We start from the raw sequence: 19850 nt of genomic DNA, 5'->3' as shown, positions 1-19850 counted from the left end.
CAACGAAGCCTCTCCTCCCAGGAAGCAAAGGCCTTCCTGCTGCTCAGGCTTTGCACAAGAAAAGCAAAAGGCAGTTCAGGAACTGCCCATCCCCCTCCCTACTCTGCAGCATCCTAATAGACTGTTTGATTCGAAGAGGTCATTTCACTCCTATGAATGTTTTGCTTTTAAGGTCCTTATGAACACAGTGAAAAGTAATCAATAGGCCCCATGAGACACTGGCCACCCTCCATTTAAACAAGACTCACACTACATATGTGTGTGGTTAATGACAAGTTGTATTTGGTGCCGAGGTTTTCAAAAGCACTGTTTTGACATTAAAATGTGTTCTTCTCTGTGTAAGTGGCCTATGTCTTCTGAGTTTTCTTTTCCAGGTTTTCTAAATTTTCTTCTTTAGAGTGAAGAAATCTGAAAGTCCTACCATGCCATTCTTTCTAGAGTCTCTAAATTGGAAACAGATAGACTTATTAGTGATTGCTTATAGCACACAGTACAATTTTTATGGAACACAGTATAATAGGTAAGTTTTACCTTAAAATTGATTATTTACAGTCTCAAAACAGTAATTCCTACCTCTAAAAATAAAGCATTCTACTTTCTTATACAAAAAAACGGGCATTTATTTCTAGGTGAAATAATAGGTACTATGTTTACAGATTTTTCTTTATTGACAACTCAAATTTCAGTCACTAGTGAAACAAAAGCATCCTATTTAAAAAGTTGGTCCAGTAAAACTCAAATGACTGTCTTTAAGTCTATGAAGCTTTGGCATTGACAACAGTATATCTTTTGATTTTTCTTTTTATCTACAGATAGTATTATTTCTTAAAAGATAGGGAGTTCTCTTGTGGTACAGCAGATTAAGGATCTGGCATTGTCACTGCAGCAGCTTGGGTTGCTGCTGTGGCACAGGTTCAATCCCTGGCCCAGGAACTTCCACATACCACGAGCACAGCCAAAAAAAAAAAAGTTAATATTAGTAAATTTCTACTGACAACATTTAGTAAGTGTAAAAATTCTGAACTACAACAAGGTTCATTTTCAATGTCAGTGAGAAAATGAGAGCTGTGTTGAGGGCTCATATTTAAAAGTAAAAGGTAAAAAAAAGGAAAAGTAAAAAAAGGAAAAGAAAAGGTATTTAAAAGTAAGTTAAAAAGTATTTAAAAGTAAAAGTAAAAAAGTAAAAGGAACACAAGTTAGGGGTTCTAAAATACATTCTGCCAACAATTCAACCACCTCTTAGAGGCCCAGGGGAGGGAGTTACATCTGCTAAATAGTCTCCCATTGTGGCCGCTGGCCCATGGGGGGGCTGATGGGGGACCAGGCTGGTCTCCCTGAGCACCTGCCCTCCTGGCTGTGGGGAGACCTCCCACCGCAGGGCACCTGACCTCTGCTCAGACAGCAAGAGCATCCTAATTGTCTTTGTCCTGCTGATACCAAAGCAATGACTCCTGGAGCTTATTCCCACAGGCAGGGAGGAATCATTAACCATGGGATGGGTGAACGAAAAATGCAGTGGAATTTAATTGGGTTTTCTTCATAAAATACAGTGATTCTTCATTTCAGGCAGAATCTGTGGCTTAAGAACATATCTCACTCGAACAACCACACCAGGGCCCTCCTGGCAATGGGTGGGAAGCTCTAACCTGCCAGGGCATCCCAGGCCTCCCTGGCAAGGTCAGGCCAGGGCGGTTCCCCAGCTTCATCTGCCCAGCCTGGTTTGTCTCTCTATAGGCAACCCCCATGGCCATCACCGCCTGAGCGGCCATGAAAGGCAGTGCAGGGCAAAGTCCAGCATCACTTGCCAAGGAGATACCGAGGGCTCTGCAACACTTTGGGGATCAAGCGAGGAGTGAGTGAATGAATGAATGAACAAACGAATCAGGAGTGAATAAATGATTGCTAAATAGCTAGAGACAAAAAAGAAATCACTCTCACTGTAAACAGCAGCCTAGCTATCAAGTTTGTGATGGAGGAGTGGGGGTCGGTTTCTGACCCAGGCCTGGGGCCACAGGGCTGGGTGCTCGCCATGCAGCCTGCCGCCTCCATCTAGGTGACAACTGGGGATGGTTTTGCTATCGTGGACAACTAAGAAAGCCCAGCTCTGTGCCTGGCTCTAAGGACCAGTTACTTGAGTGCTCAGGTCCATCCGGGTATTTCCTGTGGGGGGCTGTTCATGGTCAGGGTGCACCAGGCACCAGCCTGGCAGTTAGGTGCCCTGCTCCTCCCTGCAGAGGTACTGCCTACCTCCCCCTTCCCCGGGGCTGGAGCCTTTTCCAGGGCAGCTTGAGCCCATATTCCATCTCCTCCACCGCCACTACTCCCCTGAAATCACCAGTGCCAGGGGCACAGGGCCCTCTGTGGCCAGCATAAAGGACAGCTCTGGGGCCTGCCACACTGGACAAGACCCCTCGCTACCCTCCCCCGTCCCTTGCTCTACCCAGCTCTCCTCCTCACTCACTGCCCCCTCCTCCAAGGCTGGACTCCGCTGTCCCTCCACGCCCCCCAGCATTCTGCTCACACTGGGACGTCCTCCTGGAGGACTCCAGCCCAGATCTGTGCTCCCTGACACGCTCTGGCCTGCCCCACAGCCTATCAACTCACAAGTCCTGCCACACCCAGGGCCTTCCTGGGCAGCATGTGGGATGTTTATTCCCTCAGAGCCATTTAGGGCCATCCCGGAAGTCCCTCTCTCCCCACTCCGCGTAGACAACCAGCCACCCAAATCCAACCGCTCTAAAGAGCCTCTTCCCTCTCCATCAGCTCTTGTCTGGACCTTCACAAAAGTCTCATAACTAGTCTCCTTACAGCTGCCCCTCAAGGGGTCTTCTGACCAAGAATTACACAATGTTCCTTCTCTAAGACCTTATATGGCTCCCTAGTGCCATCAGGCATAATCTGAACTCCTCAGAGGCTCCCATGCCCCTCCACCTCCACCACTCATGCCCCCAGCACTGATCTGCCCATAGGCGCCACGCCAACTGGTAAACGCGCTCACATGGCTGTGCTGTGCCCCTATACAGACGGAAGATGCCCTCACAGAGGGAGAGAAGGGCAGAGGTGCTGCCTTATGGGCAGAGAACTTTAGAGGGGCCCTCCCTGAGCAGGCGACACTCGGCAGCGGTGCAGAGGGGCAGGGGGTCTGAGACAAGCACAAAGGCCTGAAGTTAGGACAGGCTTTGCTGTCTCCAAATCCTCACTGCACTAACCAGGCAGGGGTCAGACACTGTGAGCTGCGAAGGCGTGGATGGGAAGTGACCTGAGTGATCATTTTAAAGGACAGTGGCCTGTCTGGAGAATGGACAAGACCAGGCAGGAGATATGGCCTTGGGAAAGTGGTGAGGCCAGAATTTGTGCGTGTAGTGGGGGGGGAGTGGGAGGGGAGTGGAGGGACTGGAGGAGGGGAGTGGGGGGAGTGGGGAGGGAGTGGAAAGGGGGAGTGGGGGGAATGGGGAGGGAGTGGAGGGGGGCAGGCAGCAGCAGGTGCTGGTGGAGAGAGCAGAGTGCTCATGGCAGGTAGGGATGGAGAGGGTAGGGAGGAGAGGGGCATTGGTTGAGGGTCCCCAATGTCTTCTCTCGACCTAGTGGAGAGACAGTGACACGATTTACGAGAGGGGGGAGAAGAACTGAAGAGGGGAGTTTTGGGGGGACATGAGTTTCTGTTGGGATGTTTTAAGCCTGACCTGTGCACCAGACATCCCCGTGGTCAGGTTTGGGAAGCAAGGCCAAGGCATGGCCTGAACCTGCATGTGATGATGGGACTAGGACCCCGAGGGAGGAGCCCAGGCAGAGGGGACAAGAGGGAAGAAGGATGGGACACCAGAGTCTGGAGCCTCAAAGGGGTGCGGTGTGAAGAAGGGAGAATGGAAATTAGTTTGGAGGGATGGGGAGGGCTGAACAAGGGGAGATGATGACAGAGGCATGGGCTGTGGGGCAGCCTGGGTCCCCACAGGGAGGAAGTGAGGTGGGAGCCAGGCCCGGGTTCAACTCTGGCATCCCAGACAGGATGGCTGGGGACAGTGGGAGGGGACAACAGCCTGGGAGGTGGTGACTGGCCTGCTGGGCTCCGGCTTCTCAGTGGTGAGGCAGGCAGGGCTGACACAGTGCTGCCGTCACTGTCACCATCCCCATTTCTTGAACCCTGGCTCTATTATAATCTGACCCAGCACTACATCCTGGCACAGAGGCAATGCTCCATAAGCATATCTTTGTCTCAAGGTGAAAGGTGTTGGGGCTCAGACAACGCTGGGCACAGCACCTGGGGGCAGTGGCTATGAGGGCAGGTTGCAGGGGTCAGGGTGGGGGACACTGCCAGGCCTGGGAGCTTGGGGGGGGCACCCCTCTAATCACAAGGCTCCCGCTGCCTGGATGGCCCAGTCACCAGCCTCAGAGGGGTCACCACTACCCTCTGCCAGGGCTGCTCTTTCTTCTTGTCCCCCCACCACACCCTAGCAGCACAACCTGGGGGCAGGGGCACAGCATGCTCCACACTCACACCCTCCAGCTGCAGTGACCCATTTCCGTGTTTCATTGTTGATAAATGAATTCTTTCTTTTGAACATGCCCTGGTTTTAAACCATTTGACATCCCGTAATTAAGAATCTAGACACAGAGTTCCCATTGTGGCTCAGTGGTAATGAACCCGACTAGTATCCATGAGGATGCAGGGTCAATTCCCGGCCTTGCTGAGTGGGTTAAGGATCCCGCATTGCTGTGGCTGTGGTGTAGGTCGCAGATGAGGCTCTGATCCCTCGTTGCTGTGGCTGTGGGCGGGCCAGAGGCTACAGCTCCGAATGGACCCTTAGCCTGGGAACTTCCATGTGTTGTGGGTGCGGCCCTAAAAAGAAAAGAAAAAAAAAGCATCAACACATTTTGACATTTTGGATACTCATTTCTTTTTTTCTTTTGTCTTTTTGCCATTTCTTGGGCCGCTCCTGCAGCATATGGAGGTTCCCAGGCTAGGGGTCTAATCATAGCTGTAGCTGCCAGCCTACGCCAGAGACGTAGCAATGCAGGATCTGAGCCGCGTCTGCGACCTACACCACAGTCACAGCAACGCCGGATCCTTAACCCACTCAGCAAGGGCAGGGATCGAACCCTCAACCTCATGGTTTCTAGTCAGATTCGTTAACCACTGCACCACGATGGGAATTCCTGGATACTCATTTCTTTTTTTTTTTTTTTTGTCTTTTTGTCTTTTTGTTGTTGTTGTTGTTGCTATCTCTTGGTTCTTGGGCCGCTCCCGCGGCATATGGAGGTTCCCAGGCTAGGGGTTGAATCGGAGCTGTAGCCACCGGCCTACGCCAGAGCCACAGCAACGTGGGATCCGAGCCGCGTCTGCAACCTACACCACAGCTCACGGCAACGCCGGATCGTTAACCCACTGAGCAAGGGCAGGGACCGAACCCGCAACCTCATGGTTCCTAGTCGGATTCGTTAACCACTGCGCCACGACGGGAACTCCTGGATACTCATTTCTTAACGATAGGATAAGTTTTCTCCCTGCAAAGTGTGCAGAGAATGGCACCGCCTCCCACAGGCAACACCAGGGGGCACAGCATGTGTCCCCCTCCCCTTCTCCCAAAGGTGGGAAAGGCTGGAACAATGCCCTCTGGGAGCAGAGTGAGAGGAAGTCCTCCAAACACCTGTATGAATGCACTTACACTTTGTCTTTCAAAGAGGAGAGGTAGGACTCTGTGTCCGACGCAGGTATCTCCTTGTCGAGTCCAGACAGGTAACGGTAGACATAGGAGAAAATCTCGAAGGGGATGCGAGCAGGCCCGCCCTCGGGGTCAGAGGTCAGTATCTCACACAAGTGCTTCATTGCGGTGTTTAATGACTAGAAACAGCGCAAAGCAGGTGGAGAAACAGTTACTACTGGGACTGGCTAAAACCAGAAGCAAAGACAGCAGCAGAATAAACACCGGAGTACATCTTACAGAAATTCCCCCCAAAATATGTTCTAAATTGAGAACGAGGGGAATTTAACATTGCTATAAAGAAAGAAATAAGAAAAGGTCTGATCAGGATGCAATTGGCCTGAAAACTTTTTTAGTATCCAGATTTTATTTTATGTTACATGGGAATGACTTTTAAAGAGAAGAGGAAGTATTGATCTTGTTGACGACAGACTTCCTGAGACAGAGCAGGACCCGCCAGACCTTGGCCCCAAGAGTTTCCTAGGGAAGGAACAAACTGTCCCCAGGCAGAGGCCACCTGCACAGGGTGGGGACTGGCAGGGCATGGCACATGTGCTCGCCAGACTCCCAGTTGGCTTTGGGCAAGGCTCACCCCTCACTCTGGGCTTTGTCACAGGTCAGGAAAGCAACAGGCCTGGGCCAGTCACCCAGGCCACTACCACCCGCCGACATCCTTGACTTTCAGTCAGAAGGCCTTCCCACCCCCAGGTAGCACAAGCTTCCAGAGAATTCCAGAGCATGCTGACCATCCCCCACCCCCCACCCCTTCAAACCAAGAAGGCGTGCAGACTTGCGATCAGGGTCGGGGGAGGCATGGCTTGTGTAAAACACCCTCCATGGGAAGGCCCACAAAGGTCAGCGAGGGCTAGTCTTGGTACTAGGCTTAAATTTCCAGGATTTTTGCCAGATGGTTGATCTCAGGTAGGAAATCAGCCCTGGAAAGCATGTTGTCACCAAATTCATGAGGCTTTGTCTGGCCCGCAGAGAGCAGGCTGCTAACATTCTCCAGAAGAGAGTAGAGAGTGCAGACAGTAAGCCTATAAAACTCCTGCAGGAATGAATCTGGGCTGCATTTACAAGGAAGAAAGAGCAAGGAAAAAAACAAAAACAAAAACAAAACCAAAAACGGTGGGGTGGCTACAGAGGACCATCTCCAGAGGAAAGCTGCAGATTTATGGCCAGTCACAGCCAGCCCTGCTTGCGTGACAAGAAAGGTGACTGGGAGGAGGTGAGTCCCACGTCCTTAGGGACACAAGAGTTTTGTTTTTTTTAAACAATACATTCATTATCTTGTAGCTTCTGTGGGTCAGGAGCTTGGGCACTGCTTAGCCGGGTCCACTGTGAGGCCCCAAGCAGGTGGTGGCCAGGGATTGGTTCTCATACAGAGGCTCGATTGATGGTGGGTCCATTTCCAACCACCCTTAGGATGTTGGAGGAACTCTTCGCAATTGGAAGGCTGTAATGGGGCCTGGCTTCCTGCCGGCTGTTGGTTAGAGGCCCCCCTGAGACCTTAAAGGCCACATGCAGCTTCCTGATACGTGAGCCTCTCTAAGGTCCTCTTACAACACAGCAGCTTTGTTTCTTCAAAGCTCCAGGGACTGGACTGGGTTATCACGGTAAATATCAGAGAAAAATCACCTGTGCTTCCAGCAGCAGGAGGGAAAGGCAGTGTACTGAAATGAGGTTCTTGCCCAAAGTTTTCAGTGGCTGGTACCCTCTGAGAGCTTGACTTGGCATCTCTTTTACTTGACTCCTCTGAGAGCTTGACTTGGCATCTCTTTTACTCTTCACCTTGTGTGATGGGGTCAGTGGGGCCCAGAGAGGCTGAGTAACTTGCCCCAGGTAAGCCAGCTGGGACCAGAACACAGGGAGTTGGCCTCCTGAGCTCTGCCTGTGACCACCATATTCCACCACTGATGACAGCCACTGGGTTGGCCCTGGGAGCCAGTGACAGGGGCAGGTGCCTGGATACCTGGTGCTTGGCTGGAGGAGATGAGTCCATTTCTCCCCATAGGCTGGGACTCGGCGCATCTGCAAAGCCACTACCCATCCCCGCCCTGACTGATGGCCCTGTGGTGACAGAAGGCAAGGGTAGTGGCACAGTTCTGACGTTAGCCCAACTCAGGGGGCAAAATGATGCCCTGATTACAAAAATGACAGCATTCATTTCTCCAAGGATCACTGCACACACCAGCCCCTGGAAAGGCTGTCCTGAGGGAGGACTTGGTGAACTAAGTTGTGTGTTTTACAGGTTCCTTGCTTGAAACATTCCAGAGACGTGTTGCTATGTTAGATTCTGCTGTTTTATCCAACGCTGCGGAGGAAAGTCATCATGAGTGTGGAACCTCAGGGCCTCAGTGAGGATGTGGAGGGAGGAAGCAGCTGGCGAGGAGTCAGCGGCTGCGTCTGCGTGATGTGATGTTCAAACACTTCTGAGGAAGAGGTTTTTAAGGAAAAATACATCAAAACATTCTGGCATCACTTCTCTTTGCAAAGGCGCCATGACATTACCAGTGTTAATATTTCGGACAAAAAGATTTTCAGCAATTTTTATAGCCAGAAGGATTCATAGAGTAAATCTGCTTGGTGTGGAGAGTTTGTTTTCCTACAACAGATTTCTCCCTTTCTAAGGGCTGTGGGTGGTAAGGCTAATGTCACCAGCCACAAGGACCCCTGTCCCAGCAGGCGCCCCCCTCCCCTCAACCTCCTGCCTGTGGCCCCTCTATTCTCCGGTTCCTATTCCTCCAGGCAGAGGTGACTGTGCTGTTGTCAACCAAGCAAGTGCACCTAAGCTGCATCGCAGACTGAAGTGCAGACACATGGAAAGCTTGGCGTAGAGGCACTGCTGCTTCTGGAGCCTCTAAAGGGCCAGTTCTATGGTTCTTCCAGTTTCAGAATTTCAGCTGCTCTCATGACAATTCCAAGAGCCACTCTCCTGGGAATCACAGCGCCGTGTTACTGGGGTGCCTCCAAGCTGCCCCACCAACATGGGCATCAAAGCAAGTGTCACCATGAATCTCCTACCCAGGCCAGTGGGAAGGGGCACTGGTGCTGGAAGAGAGTCAAAGGATGACATCAAAGATTCCTTAGTTAGGGGACTGGCTCAAGTTATAGGAAGAAAAGGAGAGCTGAGTGTGTGTGTGTGTGTGTGCACGCGCTGTTTTCCAGTCCCTTCCCCAGTATTTGGTTTAGCTCCATCCTTAACAAATGTCTCCATCTAGTGTCACACCCTAGTGTCGCATGGAGAGAGGCCTTGCAAAACAGAGTTGGTTTGGTTTTTAAAGGTAGTTTTTAAATAAATTACAAAGATGGATCCCCCAAATAGGAAGTGTTCCAATTTCTCATCATTATAAAAATTTAAACTTCACAACTAAGTTTAGAGGCACAAACCATAAAATCAAATATTAATTTTATATTATTAAAATCTGGCTTTCACAGGGTTCTAGATGAGCAAAGCAACATAAAATTTCTTCTAATAACTGAATTTGTCTTTGTCCTTCTCAACAACACTCCACTGGGATTCTCCCCAGTGATTTCAGGGCTTAGGAGAATGGTACTTATTTCTGAGGGGTCTGGCCAAGGCCTTCTCTGTGGCTGATCAGAAACATTGCCTGCAGGCAACAAAGGTGAGCAACACTTGACAGTAACCAGCCCAACACCCGACTTTATTGGGGTTTCAGAGTTTCTCGCTGGGGCCATTGGGAGAACCAGTAAACTGCAGTATATTCATTCAGTGGATATATATTCACAGTAGAGGAGATGAATGAATTACAGCATCTGTAATGCTACAGATGAATAGAGACAGAAATCTAATTGGGAATGAAGCAAAGTTCCAGAAGATTAGCAACAACATAATTATATTCCATAAAGGTAAAATCAGCTACAATTAAATGATGCATTTCTCGGGGTAGGAGTTCCTGCTGTGGCTCCACAGTAACAAGCCTGACTAAGTATCCGGGAGGATGCAGGCTCGATCCCTGGCCTTGCTCAGTGGGTTAAGGATCTGGCATTGCTGTGAGCTGTGGTGTAGGTCCTAGATGCGGCTTAGATCTGGTGTTGCTGTGGCTGTGGAGTAGGCCAGCAGCTGTAGCTCTGATTTGACCCCTAGCCTGGGAACTTCCATATGCCACGTGTGGCCCTGAGAAAGCAAAAAAAAAAAAAAAAAGAAAAAAAAAGCAAAAAAAATATACACACACACATATTTATATTTCTCCTGTGCGTGTGTGATCAATGGGAAGCATGAGGTCAGGGGGCCGAATCTTCCTGTGGGGGTGCCAAGGGGACGGGTTGGAAGTTAGTTGTAGGGAGTTAGCTGTGTTTGTGGTCGTGCAAGGTGGTATGACATAAAATAATTCTTACAAGTTAAAGTGGAATTAAGGAGGCTTATGCATGGACCCGAGATGAGGGCACCCCAGGTGATGAGGGCACCCCAGGTAACAACGGCCATGAATTAGCCAGTTATCTGCTCTGAGGGCCAAAGACTGAAGGGAGCATGTGAGCAAACTTTGCTCATCTCTGCAATAAAGAGAGCTAGTTCTCTTTTCTCAAGCCCTTTCTTCATGAACAAAGTGGTAACCCTCCTTGCACTTGACCCAAATACTTAAGTCAAAGAGAGATTCTAGATTTCTACTCCCTCCCCACCACAGCTACCTCCTCAGATCACAAGCTGGAGAGCTGTTTTGTCTTTATTCTCAAGTCTTATGGGTTATACTTTTTAACATCAGCAAGGTATCTATTAGTTACTAATAACAGATTTTAACTAAAATAGAAAATTGTATGCCTCTTTGCACAGATGAGGAAAACAGATATTTTTAGTTTACCAAACGAGGTATATTTAATAAAGTCATTGAGGCATTCTCTTTTAAAACTTAAAACACATTTAACAATATCTATATATTTTGTCTACTGTTACCATCTTTTAAATTGAGGCATTCATAAGAATTTAACTTCTGTAAATTAACTATGAACCTAAAATACTATAGGTATCTGGAAAAAATTGCCTTTCTAAGACAAAATTACAAAGTAATGAAAGTGTTCCTTCAGTTACCGAGACATCTAAATTATTTTTAACCCAGGCCTATGATTACTCAGAATTATTAATATGCTATTAATAGGTACGTACCCCACCAAGCATGCTACATCCAAGTGCTAAAAATTTTATCCATTCGATTTTGTTTTCACAAGGATCCAACTGCAAGAGCACTTTGAATTTTTCTATTGGCAGGCACAAATTTTTCCATTTCTGCTCAAGATCTGCTAATTCCACATACTCCTTGTGGCTACACTGTTTAAAAACACAGCATGACACAATCTGTGTAAGTTTAAAAGTCCCCAACAATAATATAACACTTGTACTTAAACAGATCTCAAGTACCCATCCTGGTTCAAAGATGAAATCTGAATTCACTACATCTGTTCGCCCTGGGGAGGGGAGGGGAGAGGATGGGGCTTTGTGGAGGGGTAGGGGGTGAAAGGGCAGGGAAGGGGGAGAAGTTATTTCTTAGAAAAAAAGGAGTTCCCACTATGGCTCACGACATAGTGTCCATAAGGATGCAGGTTTGATCCCTGGCCTTGCTCACTTGGCTAAGGATCTAGTGTTGCCGTAAGCTGTGGTGTAGGTCACAGATGTGGCTCAGTTCAGGGCAGTGTTGCTGTGGCTATGACATAGGCCAGCAGCCGTAGGTCCAATTCAGCCCCTGGCCTGGAAACTTTCACATGCTGCTGGTGGAGCTGTGAAAATTAAAAAAAAGGAAAAAGGCATAACGGCATAATGTCATGATAATAAAATGGGCAACAGACACCATGGGCACACTGTTCTCTGTTGTCTGAAATACTTAACAATAAAAATAATTTCAAATTAAATCCCACCCCACGCATGTTAACAGTTAAATGGGAGAAATCTAAAACTGAAAATCAATGCATTTCTTCTACTATTTTAGACAATCTATGAAATTGGTAACTTCTACGATCCGCTAGCAGTATTCTGTGTGGAAGAGCTTTGAGCCATCTTAGTGAGTCTTTTCCTTTTAGTGTTATTTGTTTTCTCTTAAGAGAGAAATGGGAAAATCCTGCTTTCAGAATTCATTGGACCCTGGACAGGAACACAGGATTTTCAAATCTATAATGGGGAGGAGTCACTTTAAAAATTAGGGCTAAAGGCATTTCCCCTGGTGTCCTAGTGGTTAAGGATCCAACACTGTCACTGCTGTGGTGCAGATGTAATCCCTGGCCAGGAAACTTCTGCATCCCCTGGGCACAGCCCAAAATACTAATAATGATATCAAATCAAATCAGGGTTAAAGACAAACAAAAATCAGGGGTATACCACCGATTTCTAGCAATTCACCTGATAAATTCTACTTCCTCTTAACTCTCTGAGAGATGGTGGGTCGAGAGGGCTCTTAGGAGGGCTGGAAATCAAATGCCCAAGAGCAGTATTTCAGATGAAGAAGGCAGTGGATTATCATGTTAGCATAATTTTCAAAAGGATCTTTGCAACCACCATATCTGGAATTTCATATTTTCAGATACTTTTTTTGGTCCAGCAGCATCATATGTATTAATTTGCTATTTATTTATTAGCTTTTTTTTTTTTTTTTCAGGGCGCTCCTGTGGCATATGGAGGTCCCCAGGCTAGGGGTTAATCAGAGTTACAGCTGCCGGCCTATGCCACAGTCACAGCAACACCAGATTTGAGCTGCATCTACACCACAGCTCACATGGCAACACCAGCTCCTTAACCCACTGACTGAGGCCAGGGATAGAACCTGCCACCTCTTGGTTCCTAGTTGGATTCATTTTCGCTGAGCCATGATGGGAACTCCTTAATTTGGTATTTAAAAGAAATTCTATTTCAGTATAATCATGAATAGCATTTTTTTTTTTCTTTTTAGGACCGCACCCATGGCATATGGAAGTTCCCAGGCGAGGGGTCTAAGTGGAGCTACAGCTGCCAGCCTACACCACAGCCACAGCAACGCCAGGTCCGAGCCGAGTCTGTGATCTACACCACAGCTCATGGCAATGCCAGATCCTTATCCCACTGAGCAAGCTCAAAGATTAAACCAGCATCCTTGGAGTTCCCGTTGTGGCTAAGTGGGTTACAAACCCAACTAATATCCATGAGGATACCGCAGGTTTGGCCCTGAAAAAGCAAAAGAAAGAAAGAAAGAAAGAAAGAAAGAAAGAAAGAAAGAAAGAAAGAAAGAAAGAAAGAAAGAAAGAAACGCATCCTCACGGATGCTAGTCAGGTTCATAACCCACTGAGCCACAATGGGAACTCCTATTTGGGGTTCTTTAAACCAGAGAAAGGCCACTGAATACAAGATTCCTTCTTTGAATAAACTTGGAGGTTTCCCAAAGGGAAGCAGGGCTTGTATGGATGATGGGGAGGTTTCTGCCAAGCTTTATCTCAAGTTCATCTGACTGATGACAAAGACAATCTTATACCTGCTTGTGCAAAACTTTAAGGAGTCCTTGAGTCAGGCCTGTGTCTGTTTTCTGAGTGGCCATGGGCATTTCAATTCTGTCCTTTACAGGAAGTGGATCTCCTCTTGACAAAGCTGAAAAATACCTGACAACGACATGCATTGCTGAAGGCTCATCTGTGCATCCAGCTGACTTCATGCACTTTCATCAGTGACCTCAGAGGGAGACAGTGATGACGGAGGACTGTGCTAGGTCCCTGGCCCAGCCCCTCTACTCAACTGACTTAACATTCTCCACATGCCTCAGTTTCTCTGTCTGCAGAGTGGGGAGAATGGTGGCCCCTGTCTCAAGGCCCCCATCTGCACTCCTGGGGGTCTCACGACACATGCTAATCTCATCAAGTAGATGCCACTAGAGGTCCTGAGATGTTGCTAGAGGAGGTGGAGGTCAGGGCCCCATGTGACCCAAGTGCAAGGGCATGGTCCAGTAGTATCATTTTGACAGCTGGGGACTTGGCCCTGCTTCTCGAGGGGCTTGATTTCAAGCATCTCTGCCTATTCGGGTCTCAGGCACTCAGAACAGGGAAGTCACCTGTTTGGCCAACTCAGGGCCAACCTCCCCTACTCTTCACCTTTCCTGCCTGGTATTTTTTTTTTTTCTTCAGTATTTTCCCACTCAATCATTCCTTTCTGGGACATGGATATTGGTGCTAATACTAGGAAGAAGCTGGGACACAGAGAGAGTCTGGGGCAACAAGACAGGAGGGGGACAGGACCCCGGGGGTCTGGCTGGAGGGTGAGGGGTGCCAGGCAGGGTCTTCTGGAAGCTCACTCTCTGTGGGTGCATGCAGCTGAGAATGGCTGCTGAAGCCACATCATTTGCTGCCCTCACAACCTTACCACTGTCAGAGAAATGCCATATCCAGGAAAATAAGGCACTAAATCATCCAGGGCTACCAGTAATAATTTCAAAGATACAAGTAGTTAGAAAACATCTCTGAACATGTAACAAAATGTAGATCAATAGATATTTGATGGACTAAAAGAAATTTTATATCTCATCCCCTTTTTCTCTCTCCACCCCCTCAAATTCAACTTTCACGCTCTTAGGACAAGTTCAGACATATTTTGTTAACTTAATGTCTGTTCCTAGAAGCAGAATGTTTGTTGCAATAAACTGTGACGCTCATATGCTTGAACTAAGCTGGGCAAAGTTTAACTTTACAGCAGCCTTGGGATGGTTACTTGACATAAACTAGTCTTTCTGGTTCCAATAACCTCAAAAGGTACTCAATCCTGGAGGATTTTCTGAAGACAAAGAATATAACCATAAGATTCTTCCTTGTAAAAATCATTTCACAAATAAAGGGACTGTGATAGTTCGAGTTTATAACACAAGGCAGAAACTTTTTACCCAATGTAACTGTTTTATAAATTTTAGTCTACTTGCATAAATATCACTCTCCAACAATAGAGCTGCCATTGCTTTGTAGATAAATGGGCATTTTGCAGTAATTTCTGGTCTCGTGGTCAATAAACCACGACGCTTCCTAGATAGATACTTAGGTGTAAATACCAAAACCACTGGTACCTACATTAGGTGTATGGTATCTACAATACTATATTAGGTGTAGATACCAATGCTAAAAAAGGTTTTGCCGGTACTCAGGGTACTGAGCATTGTCCAGGAAGGAGGACTCACTAGGCACGACTGGGCAAAGGGGACCAGGGGGCTCTCCAAGGTCCCAGTCCGGTGGAACTTACCCCGCGGACCACTGCAGCACGTCGGCGGGTTGGGTGCGGATCGCAGCCTTGGTGAACTGCTTCAGGATGTCTGGCAGTTCCGGGGGAATGTGGATCTGCTGTGCGCAGAACATGGTGTCGGGAAGCGGCATCGCTCTCCGCAGACCAGGACCAGGCTGGAAAGAATCAAGGTGTGCTGCGGAGGGAGAAAAGGCTGGTTGGCCAGCCCAGGACACTCGGAGAGACGCGACGGCCAGGGGACCCAGGGGCCGGGCCAGAGCACGGGGTCCAGGGTCCCCAGTTTGAAGCCTAGTGGAGGAAGAGGGTCTGGGGCGGGGCTGGGCGGGGTCCGGGATCTTGAACCAGGCCGGGGGTGGTGCGTTTAAACCAGGCCAGGGCAGGCTGCCCACCTTTCCTCGGGTTTGGAGGGGCCGGGGACCGGGGCTGGGCGGCAGTTTTGGGTTTGAGGGCAGGCCAAGAGGCTGGCTTCCTGAGGCGCCGGCAGCCGGCGAAGGCTCTTACCCGCTCCTCCGGTTCCTCGGAAAATGAGGGCCAACCGCTGGTTCTAGCGCAGACCCAGCAACTGGGCAGCAAGCCACCGCTATTGTTTCGCAGCGGTATCCAAGCAACCAAAACATGTGCGGGCTCCACCCCCTGGAGCCGCGCACGCGCACAAATGGTGGAGCAATGCGCTTGCGCAGTCTGGTTTCGCAGTCCTTTCCTTTACCTCGCTGTAGGAGCAGAACGTTTCACTTGAAAAGGACTTTTTTTTTTTTTTTCTTTTGATTAATTTAATTTTATTGGAGTAAAGTTGACTTACAATGGTGTATTAGTTTTAGGTGTATGGTAAAATGATACAGTCATGCATATAAATATATCCATTCTTTTTTCCCATATAGGTTCTTACAAACTACTGAGTAGATTTTCTTCTGCTACACAGCACGTTCTCGTTGCATCTCTTGTTTTTCTTAATTTTTTTTATTACTCAAATGAATTTATCACATCTGTAGTTGTATAATGATCATAAAAATCTGATTTCACAGGATTTCCATCCCACAGCCCAAGCACATCCCCCCACCCCCCAAACTGTCTCCTCCGGATACCATAAGTTTTTCAATGTCTGTGAGTCAGCATCTGTTGTGCAAAGAAATTCCGTCTGTCCTTTCTTCAGATTCCACATGTCAGTGAAAGCATTTGATGTTGGTGTCTCATTGTATGGCTGACTTCACTTAGCATGATAGTTTCTAGGTCCATCCATGTTGCTAAAAATGCTGATTTCGTTCTTTTTCATGGCTGAGTAATATTCCATTGTGTATATGTACCACATCTTCTGGATCCACTCCTCTGTCGATGGACATTTAGGTTGTTTCCATGTCTTGGCTATTGTAAATAGTGCTGCAGTGAACATCGGAGTACATGTGTCTTTGCGATAGATGTGTTTTGTGTTTTCTCTGGATAGATGCCCAGGAGTGGGATTGCTGGATCCAATGGGAGTTCTATGTTTAGTTTTCTGAGGAATCTCCATACTGCTTTCCACAGTGGTTGCACCAATTTACAATCCCACCAACCGTGTAAGAGGGTTCCTTATTCTCCACCCCCTCTCCAGCACTTCTTGTTTGTAGACTTTTGGATGATGGCCATTCTGGCTGGTGTAAGGTGGTACCTCAGAGTGGTTTTGATTTGCGTGTCTCTAATAATGAGTGATGTTGAACAACTTTTCATGTGTTTCTCAGCCATCCGTATGTCTTCTTTGGAGAACTGTCTGTTTAGATCTTCCGCCCATTTTTTGATGGGGTTATTTGTTTTTTTGGTATTGAGCTGCAGAAGGTGTTTATAAATTTTGGAGAGGAATCTCTGGTCAGTCGATTCATTTGCAAAGATTTTCTTCCATTCTGTGGGATGTCTTTTTGTGTTGTTTAGGGTTTCCATTGCTGTGCAGAAACTTTGAGGTTTTATTAGGTCCCATTTGTTTATTTTTCTTTTTATTGTCAATACTCCAAGAGGTGGATCTGATAATATGTTGCTGTTGTTTATGTGAGAGAGTGTTTGGCCTATGTTTTCCTCTAGGAGTTTTATAGTGTCTGGTCTTATATCTAGGTCTTTAATCCATTTGGAGTTTATTTTTGTGTATGGTGTTAGGGAGTGTTCTAAATTCACTCTTTTCCATGTGGCTGTCCAGTTTTCCCAGCACCATTTATTGCACAAGCTGTCCTTTCTCCATTGTGTAGTCTTTCCTCCTTTATCATAGATGAGTTGGCTGTAGGTGCGTGGGTTTAATTCTGGGCTTCCTATCCTGTTTCACTGATCTATATGTCTGTGTTTGTGCCAGTACCATGCAGTTTTGATGACTGTTGCTTTGTAGTATAGTCTGAAGTCTGGGAGCCTGATTCCTCCAGCTCCATTTTTCTTTTTCAAGATGTCTTTGGCTATTCTGGGTCTTTTGTGCTTCCAAACAAACTTTAAAATATTTTGTTCGAGGTCTGTGAAAAATGTCCTTGGTAATTTGATAGGGATTGCATTGAATCTGTAGATTGCCTTGGGTAGCATAGTCATTTTGATAATATTAAGTCTTCCAATCCATGAGCATGGTATATCTTTCCATCTATTTGTATCATCTTTGATTTCTTTCATCAGTGGCTTGTAGTTTTCAGAGTACAGGTCTTTTGTTTCTTTAGGTAGGTTTACTCCTAGGTATTTTATTCTTTTGGATGCGGTGGTAACCGGGATTGCTTCCCTAATTTCCTTTTCTGCTTTTTCATTGTTAGTATATAGAAACGCTATTGATTTCTGTGTATTGATTTTGTATCCTGCAACTTTGCCAAATTCGTGAATGAGCTCTAACAGTTTTCTGGTAGAGTCTTTAGGATTCTCTAGGTAAAGTATCATGTCATCTGCAAATAGCGATAGTTTGACTTCTTCCTTCCCAATTTGGATTCCTTTTATTTTTTTTTACTTCTCTGATTGCTGTGGCTAGGACTTCCAGAACTATATTGAAGAGTAGTGGGGAGAGCAGACATCCTTGTCTTGTTCCTGATCTCAGCGGGAATTCTTTCAGCTTTTCACCATTGAGAATGATGTTCACTGTGGGTTTGTCGTATATGGCCTTTATCATGTGGCAGTAGGTTCCCGTTATGCCCACTTTCTGAAGGGTTTTTATCAGAAATGGGTGTTGGATTTTGTCAAAGTCTTTTTCCTCATGAGAGGATCATATGGTTTTGATTCTTCAGTGTGTTAATGTGGTGTATCACACTGATGGATTTGCAGATATTGAAGAACCCTTGCATCCCTGGGATAAATCCCACTTGAACATGATGTATAATCCTTTTAATGTATTGTTGGATGTGGTTTGCTAGTATTTCGTTGAGAATTTTTGCATCGATGTTCATCAGTGATATTGGCCTGTAGTTTTCTTTTTTTTGTGGAGTCTTTGTCTGGTTTTGGTACCAGGGTGACAGTGGCCTCATTGAATGAGTTTGGGAGTATCCCTCCCTCTGCAATTTTTTGAAATAGTTTCAGAAGGAGAGGTGTTAGCTCTTCTCTAAATGTTTAATAGAATTCGCCTGTGAAGCCATCTGGTCCTGGACTTTTGTTTGTTGGAAGTTTTTTAATCACAGTTTCAATTTCAGTTCTTGTGATGGGTCCATTCATCTTTGTTATTTCATCTTGGTTTAGTCTTGGAAGATTGTACTTTTCTAAGAATTTGTCCATTTCTTCTAGGTTTTCCATTTTATTGGCATATAGTTGTATGTAGTAGTCTCTTATGATCCTTTGTATTTCTGTGGTGTCCGTTGTTACTTCTCCTTTTTCATTTCTAATTTTATTGATTTGAGTCCTCTCTCTTTTTTGCTTGATAAGTCTGGCTAGGGGTTTATCAATTTTGTTGATCTTTTCAAAGAACCAGCTTTTTGTTTCATTGATCTTTTCTATGGTTTTCCTTGTTTCTATTTCATTGATTTCTGCTCCGAGCTTTATGATTTCTTTCCTTCTACTAACTTTGTGTCTTGTCTGTTCTTCTCTCTCGAGCTGCTTTAGATGTAAAGTTAGCTTGGTTATTTGAGCTTTTTCTTGTTTCCTGAGGTGGGCTTGTATTGCTATAAACTTTCCTCTTAGAACGGCTTTTGCTGCATCCCATAGGTTTTGGAGTGTCGTATCTTCATTGTCATTTGCTGCTAGGTATTTTTTAATTTCCTCTTTGATTTCTTCAGTGATCCATTGGTTATTTAGTAGCATGTTGTTGAATCTCCACGTGTTTGTGTTTTTTGCGGTTTTGTTCTTGTTGTTGATTTCCAGTCGTATAGATTGTGGTCAGAAAAGATGCTTGATATGATTTCAATTTTCTTAAAGTTACTGAGGTTGGATTTATAGCCCAGGATATGGTCAATCTTAGAGAATGTTCCATGTGCACTTGAGAAGAATGTGTATTCTGTTGCTTTTGGATGAAATGTCCTATAAATATCTATTAAGTCCATCTGGTTTAATGCTTCATTCAGGGCATGTGTTTCCTTATTGATTTTCTGTCTGGTTTTCTGTCCATTGCTGTAAGTGGGGTGTTAAAGTCCCCCACTATGATTGTGTTATTGTCGATTTCTCCTTTTAAGGTTGTTAGCAGTTGCCTTATATATTGTGGTGAACCTATGTTAGGTGCATGTATATTTACAATTGTTATATCTTCTTCTTGGATTGATCCTTTGATCATTATGTAATGTCTTTCTTTGTCCCTGAAAATATTCTTCATTTTAAAGTCTATTTTGTCTGATATGAGTGTTGCTACTCCAGCTTTCTTTTGATCCCCGTTTGCATGAAATATTTTCTTCCATCCTCTCACTTTCAATTTGTGTGTGTCCCTAGAAGTGAAGTGGGTCTCTTGAAGACAGCATATATATGGGTCTTGTTTTTGTATCCATTCAGCCAGTCTATGTCTTTTGGTTGGGGCGTTTAGTCCATTTACATTTAAGGTAATTATTGATATGTATGTTCTTAT

General features: G+C 46.2%; 1 protein-coding gene across 2 annotated transcripts; it reads right to left on the bottom strand.

Moving 5' to 3' along the window:
• ROPN1L (rhophilin associated tail protein 1 like) lies at window positions 259-15529 on the bottom strand. 2 transcript variants are annotated; one of them, XM_021076812.1, is made up of 6 exons: window positions 15392-15529; window positions 14891-15065; window positions 13149-13272; window positions 10822-10983; window positions 5664-5839; window positions 259-443 (listed from the first exon to the last, which is right to left on the bottom strand). In XM_021076812.1, the coding sequence occupies exons 2-6, from the start codon at window positions 15019-15021 to the stop codon at window positions 380-382; spliced, it is 657 nt and encodes a 218-aa protein (XP_020932471.1). In that variant the 5' UTR covers window positions 15022-15065; window positions 15392-15529; the 3' UTR covers window positions 259-379. The 2 variants fall into 2 exon arrangements, with proteins under 2 accessions (XP_020932471.1, XP_003361906.3); XM_003361858.4 differs by having other exon boundaries at window positions 14891-15045; window positions 15392-15524.

The sequence above is a fragment of the Sus scrofa genome, chromosome 16 (assembly GCF_000003025.6).
Source record: "Sus scrofa isolate TJ Tabasco breed Duroc chromosome 16, Sscrofa11.1, whole genome shotgun sequence".
Lineage (NCBI taxonomy): Eukaryota > Metazoa > Chordata > Mammalia > Artiodactyla > Suidae > Sus > Sus scrofa.
This window is presented reverse-complemented; position numbering and strand designations above follow the sequence as displayed.

Excerpts from the sequence above, each read along its gene's own strand:
- ROPN1L (XM_021076812.1), bottom strand. The coding sequence starts at position 15,021 with ATGCCGCTTCCCGACACCATGTTCTGCGCACAGCAGATCCACATTCCC. Across the intron at positions 13,273-14,890 it reads GTGCTGCAGTGGTCCGCGGG|GTATTTTTCAGCTTTGTCAA; the intron begins GTAAGTTCCACC and ends TGTCGTTGTCAG. Across the intron at positions 10,984-13,148 it reads TTAAAGTTTTGCACAAGCAG|TGTAGCCACAAGGAGTATGT; the intron begins GTATAAGATTGT and ends GTTTTTAAACAG.